General features: G+C 38.7%; 1 protein-coding gene across 1 annotated transcript in view; it reads left to right on the plus strand.

The window, feature by feature from the left end:
• The window catches only part of LOC126237009 (E3 ubiquitin-protein ligase TRIP12), a 236,317-nt gene that overhangs the window by 95,467 nt on the left and 126,315 nt on the right, over positions 1 to 14,535 (plus strand). Inside the window, exons 8-11 of the mRNA XM_049946736.1 lie at positions 2,949 to 3,136; positions 6,340 to 6,528; positions 7,371 to 7,655; positions 7,880 to 8,050. Coding sequence (XP_049802693.1) covers positions 2,949 to 3,136; positions 6,340 to 6,528; positions 7,371 to 7,655; positions 7,880 to 8,050 — 833 coding nt within the window. The remainder of the gene's footprint in view (positions 1 to 2,948; positions 3,137 to 6,339; positions 6,529 to 7,370; positions 7,656 to 7,879; positions 8,051 to 14,535) is intronic.

Raw genomic sequence — 14,535 nt, forward strand, 5'->3', positions numbered from 1 at the left:
TATGACATGCTTCCTGCTCACTTTAATTGACTTCATACTTACCAACCACTACTTTACATTTGAAGGACAGACACAGGAACAGATCAGGGGCTCAGCCACGGGAACAAGGAATGCTTTCCTGGGATCTGTAAGCCTTTAGCCCCTGTTTTCTTTTTAGATACATTGGCATCTTTGCCGTATGGGTTCATGAGGCTGAGGCTGATTTAAATACATACTACCAGTTAAATTCCAAAACCTATACCACTTTCTTTGACATTGACCTCATCCTCAACGAAGGTCAGCTACACACTTCTGTTCACGTTAAACTTACTATCAAACAAGATTATTTTCATTTTGACAGTTATCATCCTTTCTGTGTCAAACGTTCGCTCCCATCCAGCCTTGGCTTTCGAGACAAACAGTTTGTTCAGTAGCAGACTCTTTACAGCAATATACCACCATTCTCAACTCAGCCTTAATTTGACATAATTACCCCACCAGCCTAGTTCAGAGAAAATTTCCCAGGCTATCACACCCAATCCTGGTACTGTTTATACATACCAGCTACTTCAACAAGGCTATGACTTCATAAATTCAAGTCTTTTAATGAAGTCCATTCTGTTCATTTTGTCCACCATACACAGAATAGCTTTTCTAAATGATAATTAATTGAAACCCTCAGCTGCCGACAGGTGTTGTTGATATACCTCAATGGGAGCAGCTGAAAATGTGTGCCCCGACTGGGACTCGAACCCGGGATCTCCTGCTTACATGGCATACGCTCTATCCATCTGAGGCACCGAGGACGCAGATGAATAGTGTAACTGCAGGGACTTATCCCTTGCACGCTTCCCGTGAGACTCACATTTCCAACTGTCCACAACCTACATATGTAATTTTCCTAATAGATATTTGCCCATCCGTTTGTTACTCACGCACACTAAGGTGACAATTCCCGTAAGCGTTTGGCCGACCTGTACGAATGCACACATTTTCAGCTGTCCCCATCGAGGTATATCAACAACACCTCGCAGCAGCTGAGGGTTTCAATTTATTATCATTTATTCTAGAGTAGCTGCACGGTCATCAGTGGTATCTGTTCCTTCGAGAACAGTTACTATCTTCATATATGAATAGCATTTCATTGCCCTACCAATCTCCGCAGTATCCTTGTCGGGCACTGTGCTCCTTCCACACCCATTTCCATACCCTATGGCTCCCACTCCTGTGACAGTCCCCACTGTAAGGTTTGCCTGTGCAACCTCCTAGCCCAACCCACACAAGCTCTGTAACTGGCAGGACATACACTACTAAAGGGAGAGCCACCTTCGATATGACATATGAGTATACCAGCTGTTATGTAAAAAAACTGTTCGGCCCTCTCCGTCAACGGGACTACCACCAAGTTGTTGTTGCGATGAATGAGCATAGGCAGAGGGTATACTCTGGCAACACACACAAACCTGTTGTAGAGCATGCTCTACATGATAGTCATGATGTTGGTGCCTGTTTTGCTACATGCACCATGTGGATTCTTCCCCCAGACTTGAGTTTCTGGGAACTTCACAGGTGGGAACTGGCATTACCACATGTCCTTGGATCTCACCAGCCAGCTGGCCTTAATTTACATTAATTTCTTTGGTCTCAGCATAGTAACTACTCCTTTCTTCACTCCCTTTTAATTTTTCTATATCTTTCATTTTCTGACCTCCCCCCCCCCTCCCTCCCTCCCTCCCTCCCTCTCCTCTCCCCTCCGTGTGTGTGTGTGTGTGTGTGTGTGTGTGTGTGTGTGTGTGTGTGTGTGTGTGTGTGTCCTCCCACCTCTATCACATACAATGCTCTTATGAACTCTTGCATGATGTTTTAGTCAGTAGTGTGTATGTTACTTAAACATCGTCAGTTGCTGAAACTATTACTTCTTGCGTATTAATGAGCTTTTAGTGGACAAGGTAATAAGAGGTGGTCAACACCACAGGTAATAGAATTTTGCACTCATTTGACAGCACTGAAATTACAAAAACTTCCGAAAGGCAATTATTCTAGGCTACACTGTAATATTTTACATATGTTAAGTTTTATAACAGTGGAGCATTTGTGAGATGATGGATGATGATTATGATGATGATGATGATGATGATGATGATGATGATGATCTGTTGTGGAGAAACTTAGAAACCCATGTACAGTTATTTTCAAATGATTTTAATGTTTGAAATTAGTAAATTCTTTGCCGTAACTTTGGTGTCTGGTTAAATGTACCTAATGCAAATTAGTTGGTTTCATGCTGGTTTCTCATGAAGAACAAATCTATAAGTCACTTTACTCACTCGGCATAAGGCATTTCATTCATTTTGAAGGCTATTGCTTCATGTGAGATTTTGCTCTCTTACCTCGTGCACCCATTACTCTTGATACATCTAAGTTATGCAGATATACTTCGATTGGGCAGTATAACTCCCTTACTTCTCGAATACTGTTGAGGCTCTCCAGCATAGGTTGGTGTACTCGCACATTATGAGAAGACAAATCGGAACAGGGTAGTCGAAACTTTGAAAGGGGCTATAAGAGAATATCTGGCTAGTTCATTTACCAATGGAAGGGTGCCATAGTTGGAGACTTTATCTAGTGCTTTATTTTTAACTTGTTGCATAGCTTTTGCTGAAACCTTACACAGGAAGAAATGGATGCATGCATTTTTTTAAATGTGAAAATTTCAGTAGCCAGCATGGCAGACCAGTTGTTTGTGCAGTTTTAATCTGACCATGAACTGGAAATAAGAATACATTAAAAAGTGCAATTTATTTAACTGTGCAGTGTTAAATTATTGTGTGTGTTCGGAGCTGATAATATATAAATCAAGAAAACCTGTCTGCAATGGTACTTATTCTTTGGTGTAGTAAAGCATTGTGCAGTGCAACTAGCATGAAAATCTTAAATGGGCCAATTTGATGGTGCTGTGCATGTTGCAGCTTCCAAAGCACAACAGCTACTTCAAGGTGTTCAAGCGACAGGTGATGAAGGGCAACAACTTCAGGCTGTTATGGAGATGTGTCAGATGTTGGTTATGGGAAATGAGGACACGCTGGCTGGATTTCCGGTGAAACAAGTTGTACCTGCACTTATTACACTTCTTGGGATGGAACATAACTTTGAACTGGTAAGTATAATGATTTTGTTTATGGAATCTGTGAATGATTGAATGTGCCTTTTGGTGGTTTAACATCTCTACTGTTTGTGGTGACTTTACTTCTTAAATGAAATACACCAGTGTGCACTAAATTTCTCAATCTTTTCCCTCTAATATTCTACACTGTTTGGTGTTAATTCCCGTATTGATTTAACAGTCAAAAATTAAGATCCATTAAGTTACACTGGAAAATATAATGTACTCATGAATGAGTAATGTACTGTATTTTAGAACTCTGTGGGTAGTGTTGAAATCAAGGCTGTTGATCTGAAGTTTAATTTGTTAATACTTTATTATACCCTAGGTTTAGCTTCCTTTGACATTATGTGACACAGTGGAAGATACTCTGATTTCAGAAGTCACTGCATTTCTTCACTTTATTGAGGGGAAAGGGTGCAGCAGTTTTTGTCACCGTGCATAAAGAAATAATCCTTGTTTTCGCAAACAAGTACAGATTTGTCTCCATAACTTTTCTTCACTTTCTCACTTATCAAGCTACAAAAACAGTCCGATCCAACACTTCCGTGCTCATAGTCAGCTAGAAATTAGCAATAGCAGACAACATCTCAACCCCGATGACATAAAAGAAGGCTTAATATACCTGGTGGATGTCAGTTGCCCATACCCAGGACATCATCCTCCCTCTCCCAAACAACTTCATAATCACAATAATGTATTTTTCACCTGCACAAATTCTAGCCAAGTGTTGGCTTTCTAATATTACATTTAGTTTTGCATGGCTGAGTGATACTAATACACCCTCTTGAATCTCTTCGTACTGTTGGTTTGTTCATCTGTGGACCAAATAAATCAGCGGCAAACAGAACATGCCATTATATATTATGCAAGTGAAGAAAGGGAGCCTGAAATTTTTATTAAGTTTTTCATTTTGTCACAGGAGTTGTCATCTTCTTCAACTTAGTAAGAGGCAACACTGTTCGACTTGCAATTGTAGAGCCGCACTGGATTGGTAACACAATAAAATGTTGAACTCAAGAGGAGGATCAACTTTATTTATGCCAGTCAACACAACAAAAATTGGAAGGAGAGAGTAATGAAATAATACATCTATTAACATGATCAGACATGAATTTTTTTCAAGCAAACAAAGCATTATAGGTGACATCAAAATCAAATAACTAAGAAATCTTACCTGCTTCTTAACCTACAGGGAGCATTTAATTTTTTGCGTAGCTATTTTTATTGCTGTGAAACAGTTTTATTTCAGTTATGACTTCTTTTGTTCTTTCAGTGTTTTAATCTTAAATGTCAATCCCATTTTATTCAAAACAAAAAATATCTTTGTAACTGTATTGTAGCTTTGAAGAATTTGATAGATAAATTGAGAGTTCATTTACTTTAGGATGTATTTATAGATCATAATTTAAAGGCATTGTCGTCTATAGTAAATTTTATATTGCAAAAGCAAGTACCTAGTCAGGGTGTATGTGCCCCAGAACGTGTGGGGAAAAACCCATAATTTTTCATTGTTTCAGTTTCCAATTAAATTTTTCGTAAATTTTGGCGGAACTGATACTCCAATAAAGAATTTTACTTTAGCCTGCTACAGAAGAATAATACTGCAGCAACAAAACATACCACTCTGCCAGGCACACAAATGTGATTTGCAGATTATTGATGTAGATAGAATAACACCGAAATAAAACTTTAATTACAAAGAAAATCCACAATTTACAGCAACAAAACACAGTGCACACACGATCATCAGTTGGTAACAAAATGTGTCAAAGGCTGTATGAAGACTGTACAATACTTCATAACAGTAAACTGCTTTCGAGAAGTATGATGTCAAAACTGTTTACATTTCTAACAGGTCTTGGGCAAAATATTGCAAATGTTGGTTTGAGAAGCATTACTTTCAAAGTAAACTTCCTTTTGTGCGAAATGAATTATGTTATGTGTGGGAATGCGTGATGGATTTCTCAAATTGAGGAGCGTTTGACTCTTATTCAAACCTTTCACTTTGAGGACTAGCCACTTAGCAGAATTCCAAAGCAGGAGACCAGCCATTTATACAATTATTTAAAATGTTAGCGACACATTTGTGTTGATATATCTTATATGGTAACACAGGCTAAAAGGGATTGAGCTCGTGAATTCTTGAGCAATTTTACACATAATAGGCTCTTGTATGGAAAACTCAAAATGCTCAACAGCTATGTAACCCACAAAGTGTTTGGTGCACAGCAGTGAAATTTATAATTGTGCTTGTAAGAAATTCTCAGCTGCTGCGATGTAAGCAGTGCTGTCAGGATACTGCCTAACCACACCCTTGGGAAAACAGTAAAATATTTTTGACCCCCATTATGTGTGAAAGTGTAGCTTTCCTTGTAGCTGTACTGAACACACATTAATTTAACCATTAACTTTTCCTATTTAATTCTTTGCACTTCTTAAGAGTGATATTGCCATTGGCTGACTACATCACATGCCCTATGCTCAGAGTATTTGCTGTCATTGGCTGACGAGATCAGGTGACATGAGCTATGATCGGGTGACAAAAGCACATTGCACATCACTATCTAGATTTCAGTGCATCAGATGTTACCATGATGTGTTAGGTGAAAGTATGTTGTATGTTGCTGCGCATCAAAGATATTTCCAATCCCCCTCCCTTATGTGCGTGGAAGTTCTGTGCTGGTTTATAAAACCTGTACCTTTTAAGAGATTGATAAGTTTTCTGGGTGTATGATGTATTTTCATCTGGGGAAAAAGTATATTTTTAACTGGGAAATGCTGGAAAAATCCAGGTCCCTTTTTTTTCCTGATTGTACACCATGTTAGTCTATACTACTGCCTTTTTAACAATGAAATAGTGGTTCTAAACAAAAATATTGAATGTATGATTACCAATTTATTTGGTATATGTGAAGATCAAAGTGTCTCCCATAAAATATACATTTTTTGGTATGGCTGCTTCAAACTCATTGATTCATCTACACAAAAAGTGAAAATTTGAAAATCTATACCCTTTCTTGATAAAATTCCGTGGACTTATCAAGTTAGGAGATGAGTAGTTAATTTTATTTTTAAATATCACTTATGTCCATTATTGAAATAGTATGTGTATAATTTATTAGAATAAGGGCTTCATGCAAACAGTTAAATGTATGTTATACAGTGGGATCACATAAATAATTTATCATATACAGATGAATCATGCCTGTCGTGCCTTGACATACATGATGGAGGCCCTTCCGAGATCCTCTGCTGTTGTCGTGGATGCTGTACCTGTCTTTCTAGAAAAGCTGCAAGTGATTCAATGTATGGATGTTGCAGAACAGTCCCTCACAGCTCTGGAGATGTTATCTCGCAGGCATAGCAAAGCAATCCTCCAAGCAGTAAGTTACCAGTGATAATACAGTATTGTGTTAAAATTTTGAAATATGAAGGACAGGAATTTTTTCTTAATTTGTGTCCCTGCACCACCAAGAAAATTGTGCAGTGGCAGAAGACACTTCAGGATGTGGCTGCTGCATAATATTTGTAAATTCATGACATAAGATGAATATTTGGTTTGCATGATAACACTATAAATTAACCACTTAAAATATAAAAGTTCATTAGCACACAGTATTAGCTTAAAAAGAATAATAGCCAGTATGTGTTGATTATAGGTATACAGATGTCTGTGATTCTGTCTACCTGGCTTTTTCTGCCAACATTTAAAGTCTAAGACTATTTGCCATCCTTAATACTATTGCCAAATATCTAGTATTCTGGAACATTAGAATTTCATAGACAGGCTTCCTAAACTAGTTTAGAAATTATAACAGTAACCCCTTCCAAATGCCAGTTCTTTAAAAAATTCAAACTCCCATTTATAAAACAGCTTCAGGCATCTATTCTAGAGCATTCTCATTCTCAAATAGTGGGTGAATATTGTCTGTGTAATTGGTACACTACGACTGACTTCCACTGTTTAAATATATGCACATAGTTTCTAACTTTAATACTTGCCATAATGTATCAAACCCCTAATGCGAGGTTAGACCTTGTAATGAATAAATTATGACAGCATTTTAAATTTTTAAATTTGATCCATAATTATATGAAATACTGAAAAGTAAACTTTTGTTGCCCCTGGAAGCAGTTAGATACACAACCTACAACTGGGACTGGGTGAACCTTTTAGCAGGTACGTGATAAAGATATGGACTTAATGTGTGTGTCTTGCTTGCAGCGTGGTGTGTCAGCCTGCTTGATGTACCTTGACTTCTTCAGCATCAATGCACAGCGTGCAGCCTTAGCTATCACGGCAAACTGTTGCCAAAATTTACACGCTGATGAATTCCATTTCGTAGCAGATTCAATGGCCTTGTTAGCAAATCGTCTAACACAGCAAGACAAGAAAAGTGTTGAGAGTGTGTGCTTAGCTTTCAGTCGGCTTGTGGACAGTTTCCAAGCAGATCCTTGTAAACTACAGGAGATAGCCAGTCCAGAACTGCTTACAAATTTGCAGCAACTGGTAAGAGATTTTATTTATGCAGTTAAAAATTTCTACATTAGTGGCAAAATTAGTATAAATTATTTTTCAGGAGAAGTTAAAAAAACACTGAACATGTTCTGTTGTTTTCTTAACATTTCAATTGTAATTGTGATGGCATTTGACTGTAAAGTTTTTATTATTATTATTATTATTATTATTATATACAAACATCATAAATATAAAAAAAAATATTTACTTTGCAGCTTGTTCTGTCACCACCAGTAATTAGCACAGGGACATTCATTACTGTTCTTCGCATGATGTCAGTGATGTGCTCAAATTGTCCAGATCTTGCACTAACTCTGCTCAAGCAGAACATTGCAGAAACATTATGTTACCTGCTAACTGGATCAGGGGACTGCAGTAATGAGGAGGTATGTAACTGTACTTCAGTTAAGGCAAAAGTTGCATTTATATGTTAGTTACTGTAACCATTCATGTTGTACATTAAATACCTTTAATTGAACACAAACAGATTTAAGAATTGAGAGCCCACAATGGCTATGCATATTATACAGCAAAGCTGGCTTTGGTGTGCCTAACGTCCTGTGTGGACTGCGGGCATGACAAGGCCTGACATATTACTCAGTTTTCCTCTGTCCATCTTGGAAGTATACGAAACAGTTGCATTGCAATATGGCATTTCGCTCTCAGCACAACTATCAGAGTTCGGCAGAATCGTGATGTCAGTGCTGTTCACCCTCATCAGTATGTTCGCAGTATGAAGTTCGTTTACAGGTCCAGTGGCTGTTTCCGTAGAAAGAGGCAGCCTAGTGATCTATTGTCACAATCCTTTAAAATGAATGGGAATAACAGAAGAGAGGGATGAGAACTCTCAGATCACATTAGTGACAGATACCACTTATTTTCTATGAAGCGGGATTGCAGTACTGTGCAGAGAGAATTACAATGATCGACAAATGGGATTCGTTTTTCTGTACATCAAGAAGTACTTTATCTTACATTGCAGACTTAGAGCATTTGAAAAAATTGGTGGTATGAACAGTAAAACTCCTGAAGTAGCACCCATTATTCTGTTGTCAGTTGCAACAGTTTTCTGTGGAAATGAACTAAGGGTGGGGAGCACCAACCAGGAGTAAGTGAAATTAAAGTAGTAATTTACTAAGAGAGAAGGAAATCGACGACTTCCAGTCAGTAGTACTGAACTAAAGGAGTAAATTATTCCAGGAGTAAATTTTTCATTTACTTCCAAAGTAAATTTATTTACTCCATTACTGGTGGAGAGCACCACTGAAGATTACGCTGCTATATTAGTAACTTAAGGAGGAAATGAGGCCAAAATTTACTCCTAGGCAGTATTTGGAGTAAAGTAAGAGTGTAAGGTGCGATCTTTGAGTTCTGTTTTAAGTGTTGAATTTTATGGATTACCAGGACTACGAAGAAGATGGAGGATGTAAGATGGAGGATGTAAGATGGAGGAAGAGGTGAACATCCCAAGTATGAGGATTGTAATGGAGAGAAGAGACCCATTAGTGATGTATAGTGACAGTGATTTCAAAGTGCGGTTTGGATTTCATAAGGAATCTTTTCGAGTTGCTGCTTGGTGTTCTGGAGCCGTTACTGCAGCATAATTCTAACAGGAAACGTGCTTTGTCTCCTAGGTTGCTGCTTCTTTGTGAACTGCGAATCTTTTGCACAGGTACTTCTAAAATCATAACAGGGGATCTCATTAATATCATCGTACTACTGCTGGAAGAGCTTTTAATAGTGTGATAAACAGTTTATTTGCTTTAAAACTGCTGTATGTGTCCTTTCCACAGAGCCAAGAAAACATATTAAAGAATAAAAGGGAATTATGTCGAAATGGTGGATTCTGAGATGTCATAGGGCCTTAGATTGTGTACATATACTCATACTTTGTCCTTCTGGTGCACAAGCAGAACTATACAGAAATTGCAAGTGTTTCTTTTCTGTCAATACACACATCATCTGTGATGCCAATATGAAGATTTTGAACATGGTAAGCCGTTGGCTGAGTTCCACACATGATGCACGCTTTTGGGACAAGAGGAGAGTTGCTGCAGAATTTGAAAATTGAAATTATGATCGGTTGCTTGTTGGAGATGGTGGATATGCTCTCTCCAAACATCTTAAGATGCCTGTGTTCCAAACCCACACAGGAGCCAACAGCACAACAATAGAGTCCATATTGCTACCAGATGAGTAATGGAGCGAGCTTTCGGGGTTTGGAAGAAATGTTTCCAAATTCTCACTAAAACAATGTGATTTAAACCAAACAAGTGTGGGAATGTTATTGTGGCTGCTGCAGTTCTACACAACTTTGGAATAGAAGTTAGAGATATGTCTCACCTTGATGCTTTGGATGTGAATGACAACATTAATGTGCATTTCAGCCAGAAACAGGTGCTGCAGGCCAAGCTGTCAGAAGGTATATTATACTTAATTACTTTAATTAAAATTGTACCTAGATTGCTAGCAAAAGTAGAAGATAGTGTAAAGACTTTTCCCCTCTCTCTTCTTCTTCTTCTTCTTCCCACCATAGGGGACTAACATTCTCATTTTATTGCTTAATTGAGTATACAGTCATACAATGTTTTGATTTCTAGAAAAAAGACTTATTTTATAATATTGCAAATTCAAATAAATATTAGAATCTGGTATTAACTGAAACTATAACGATGCCGAAATGATAAAAACATATATTATGCCATATAAGAAACAAGAACATATTAACCATTTGAAAAAAAATCACATTATCTTCAGATGTGTCATTGTTGTTGACTCCAGTATCCCTTCTAAAACTTGTGAGATCATATCAACAACCGTTTGGCTTTTGTCATTGATCTTCATCTCGCGTACTCCACTGGCAGTTTGAAATTGTTCTCGATTGCATTTAGCTTTCATTTTCTTTGCTTTGGCTTTCATGTCCTTCCAGATTACTTTCAGCTGCTCTTGTGATCTTTGTGTAAGAGCTTCTGCGTTGTATTTAGTGTGTGTTTTTTCCCAAGCATCCGTTTTCCTTCTTGGCATGTTGCCATCGTGTTTTTTGGATTCAATAGTAGTTACGTATTTTGAGGAAGCAGTGCATGATCCCAGCAGTCTTCCTCTCTTCCCCCATACAGTCTTGCTCTCTCCCTCTCACTCCCTCCATCTCTGTCATCATCTCAAGCTGCTCCAAAGGATTTCATCAGTTTGCCCTATTTGCTTCACCACCTGGGGCTATATAAACCTGCATCATGCACCACAAAGTAAAGTGCCTATTCTACATCTACATCACTACTCTGCAATTCACATTTAAGTGCTTGGCAGAGGGTTCCTCGAACCACACTCATACTGTCTCTCTACCATTCCACTCCCGAACAGCGTGCGGGAAAAACGAACACCTAAACCTTTCTGTTCGAGCTCTGATTTCTTTTATTTTATTTTGATGATCATTCCTACCTATGTAGGTTGGGCTCAACAAAATATTTTCGCATTCGGAAGAGAAAGTTGGTGACTGAAATTTCGTAAATAGATCTCACCATGACGAAAAACGTCTTTGCTTTAATGACTTCCATCCCAAATCGCGTATCATATCTGCCACACTCTCTCCCATATTATGTGATAATATAAAACAAGCTGCCCTTTTTTTTTGCACCCTTTCGATGTCCTCCATCAATCCCACCTGGTAAGGATCCCACACCGCGCAGCAATATTATAACAGAGGACGTACGAGTGTAGTGTAAGCTGTCTCTTTAGTGGACTTCTTGCATCTTCTAAGTGTCCTGCCAATGAAACGCAACCTTTGGCTCGCCTTCCCCACAATATTATCCATGTGGTCTTTGCAACTGAAGTTGTTCGTAATTTTAACACCCAGGTACTTAGTTGAATTGACAGCCTTGATAATTGTACTATTTATCGAGTAATCGAATTCCAACGGATTTCTTTTGGAACTCGTGTGGATCACCTCGCACTTTTCGTTATTTAGCATCAACTGCCACCTGCCACACCATACAGCAATCTTTTCTAAATCGCTTTGCAACTGATACTGGTCTTCGGATGACCTTACTAGATGGTAAATCATCTGCGAACAACCTAAGAGAACTGCTCAGATTGTCACCCAGGTCATTTATATAGATCAGGAACAGTAGAGGTCCCAGGACGCTTCCCTGGGGAACACCTGATATCACTTCAGTTTTACTCGATGATTTTCCGTCTATTACTACGAACTGCGACCTTCCTGACAGGAAATTCCGAATCCAATCGCTCAGCTGAGACGATACCTCCTAGGCCTGCAGCTTGATTAGAAGTCGCTTGTGAGGAACAGTGTCAAAAGCTTTCCGGAAATCCAGAAATACGAAATCAACCTGAGATCCCCTGTCGATAGCGGCCATTACTTCGTGGGAATAAAGAGCTAGCTGCGTTGCACAAGAACGATGTTGTCTGAAACCATGCTGATTACGTATCAATAGATCGTTCCCTTCGAGGTGATTCATAATGTTTGAATACAGTATGTGCTCCAAAACCCTACTGCAAACCGACGTCAATGATATAGGTCTGTAGTTCGATGGATTACTCCTACCCTTCCTAAACACTGGTGCGACCTGTGCAATTTTCCAATCTGTAGGTACAGATCTATCGGTGAGCGAGCGGTTGTATATGATTGCTAAGTAGAGAGCTATTGTATCAGTGTAATCTGAAAGGAACCTAATCGGTATACAATCTGGACCTGAAGACTTGCCCGTATCAAGCGATTTGAGTTGCTTCGCAACCCCTAAGGTATCTACTTCTAAGAAACTCATGCTAGCAACTGTTCGTGTTTCAAATTTTGAAATATTTCATTCGTTTTCCCTGGTGAAGGAATTTCGGAAAACTGCGTTCAATAACTCCGCTTTAGCGGCACTGTCGTCGGTAACAGTACCATCAGCACTGCGCAGCGAAGGTATTGACTGCGTCTTGCCGCTTGTGTACTTTGCATACGGCCAGAATTTCTTCGGATTTTCTACCAAATTTCGAGACAATGTTTCGTTGTGGAACCTATTAAAGGCATCTCACATTGAAGTCCGTGCCAAATTTCGCGCGTCTGTAAATCTTCGGGATTTCGCGTTCTTCTGAACTTTGCATGCTTTTTCCGTTGCCTCTGCAACAGCGTTTGGTCCTGTTTTGTGTACCATGGGGGATCAGTTCCATCTCTTACCAATTTATGAGGTATGAATCTCTCAATCGCTGTTGCTACTATATCTTTGAATTTGAGCCACATCTTGTCTACATTTGCATAGTTAGTTCGGAAGGAATGGAGATTCTCTTAGGAAGGCTTCTAGTGACACTTTATCCGCTTTTTTAAATAAAATTATTTTGCGTTTGTTTCTGGTGGATTTGGAAGAAACGGTATTGAGCCTAGCTCAATTCAAGTTTGCAATTGCAATGTGCAGTCAAATTCGGCATGTCTAATCCTCAAACCACCCTCGGGCCACAGTACATTCAATTACAGTTGTTAAATTCGACATCTTGTAGCAATATCATTCCGTATTTGTTATGTTGTAAAAGTAAACTGTTGATTTTAAAAGATAGAGGGAGAGTTGGCTTGTAGATGTTACAGCAAAATCGTACTTTGAAAGTTCTAAGGTGGTTTGCTCGGAAGATGTGACATAACCGTGAGTCTCAAAAAGGTGATGTAACGACTTTAGGCTTTAGGTAGTAAGATATATAATTACTAAGAACTGGTAAGTTAGCATTTTGCGAATCACTAAGAATCCGTAAAATTTTCATTTTGAGATAAATGCAAAGTAGATGCACATTCTGCCTCAAGATGCAAAAATATGAAATTACTTGATAGATGCTATTTTGTGGAGAATTGTATCCAAGTGAAGTATTGTATCAGAGAAAGTTTGAAATAGCTTTATTTTATGCATATAAATATCGAAAATGTGGCAAAACACAGTTTGGATAGATAATGTACATAAGAACTTGTTAACTAAGTAAAAGTGTACAAACACAATGTGGTATCGGTGCACTTGATGATCTGGCACTTTACCAGCTGTGGCTGGTTGAATGGTCTGTTTATGAAACACCTTCTAATGCAATGTAGTACTCAGCTGTGGGACCGAGCATTTTATAACAAACAAACATGTATGTCTATATGTTTACTAAAGCTCAAAAGAAGATATAATGTGGAAACTTTTCAGGTGGCAAATTAGTTGGTGGATGTTTCCAACTGTGCTTTTATTGAACATGAACATGACTAGAGGTTGGGTCTGAACTAAACCATTGACAATAATCTGCTAACATCAACCAGCTATTGCGCGATAGCTGCCCCAAATACTTTGTCTTTTGCATTGCTTGTTGTTTTCTTTGCTTATTTTGAAATAAATGGAGTGGTCAACCCAGGTTCATCACGGATTTCGATTAAGATCGTTAAGATACCAGAAGAGATCAGCGATCCCTGTAACAATGTGTCGGTTCTGCTATAGGCTGCCATCCTGCTAAAGGGAGGTAGGGCTTGTTTCTCCACACCAGTCCTCTCCTCTCTGGCAATCAAAATTCCGGTTTGTATATGCTCGCAGTCGTCTACCACTCACCATAGCCCAAAGTGCCCACACTGTACACTCTAGCGATAAGGAAACAATATCTGTAATGTTTTTCGGCTCTGCCAAAATTCTTATCCTAGCCATAAAATAGATACCGTACTTTCGATTCTATTTCTTCACTAAGTGTCTTGTCATTTCTGTCGGTAGCGTTCTCAAGTTTGGATCTCATGGCTATTAATGTCCACAAAAGATAGAAATTAATCGTCTGCAAATTTTGTAATCCTTGAATTGGGCGAGAAAAGATAACGTCCAGAATGGGGTTCATGATGAGTGCCACACAGCCTCTGACTGTTTCCAACAGCATACTTGGT

The sequence above is a fragment of the Schistocerca nitens genome, chromosome 2 (assembly GCF_023898315.1).
Source record: "Schistocerca nitens isolate TAMUIC-IGC-003100 chromosome 2, iqSchNite1.1, whole genome shotgun sequence".
NCBI classification, from domain to species: Eukaryota; Metazoa; Arthropoda; class Insecta; order Orthoptera; family Acrididae; genus Schistocerca; species Schistocerca nitens.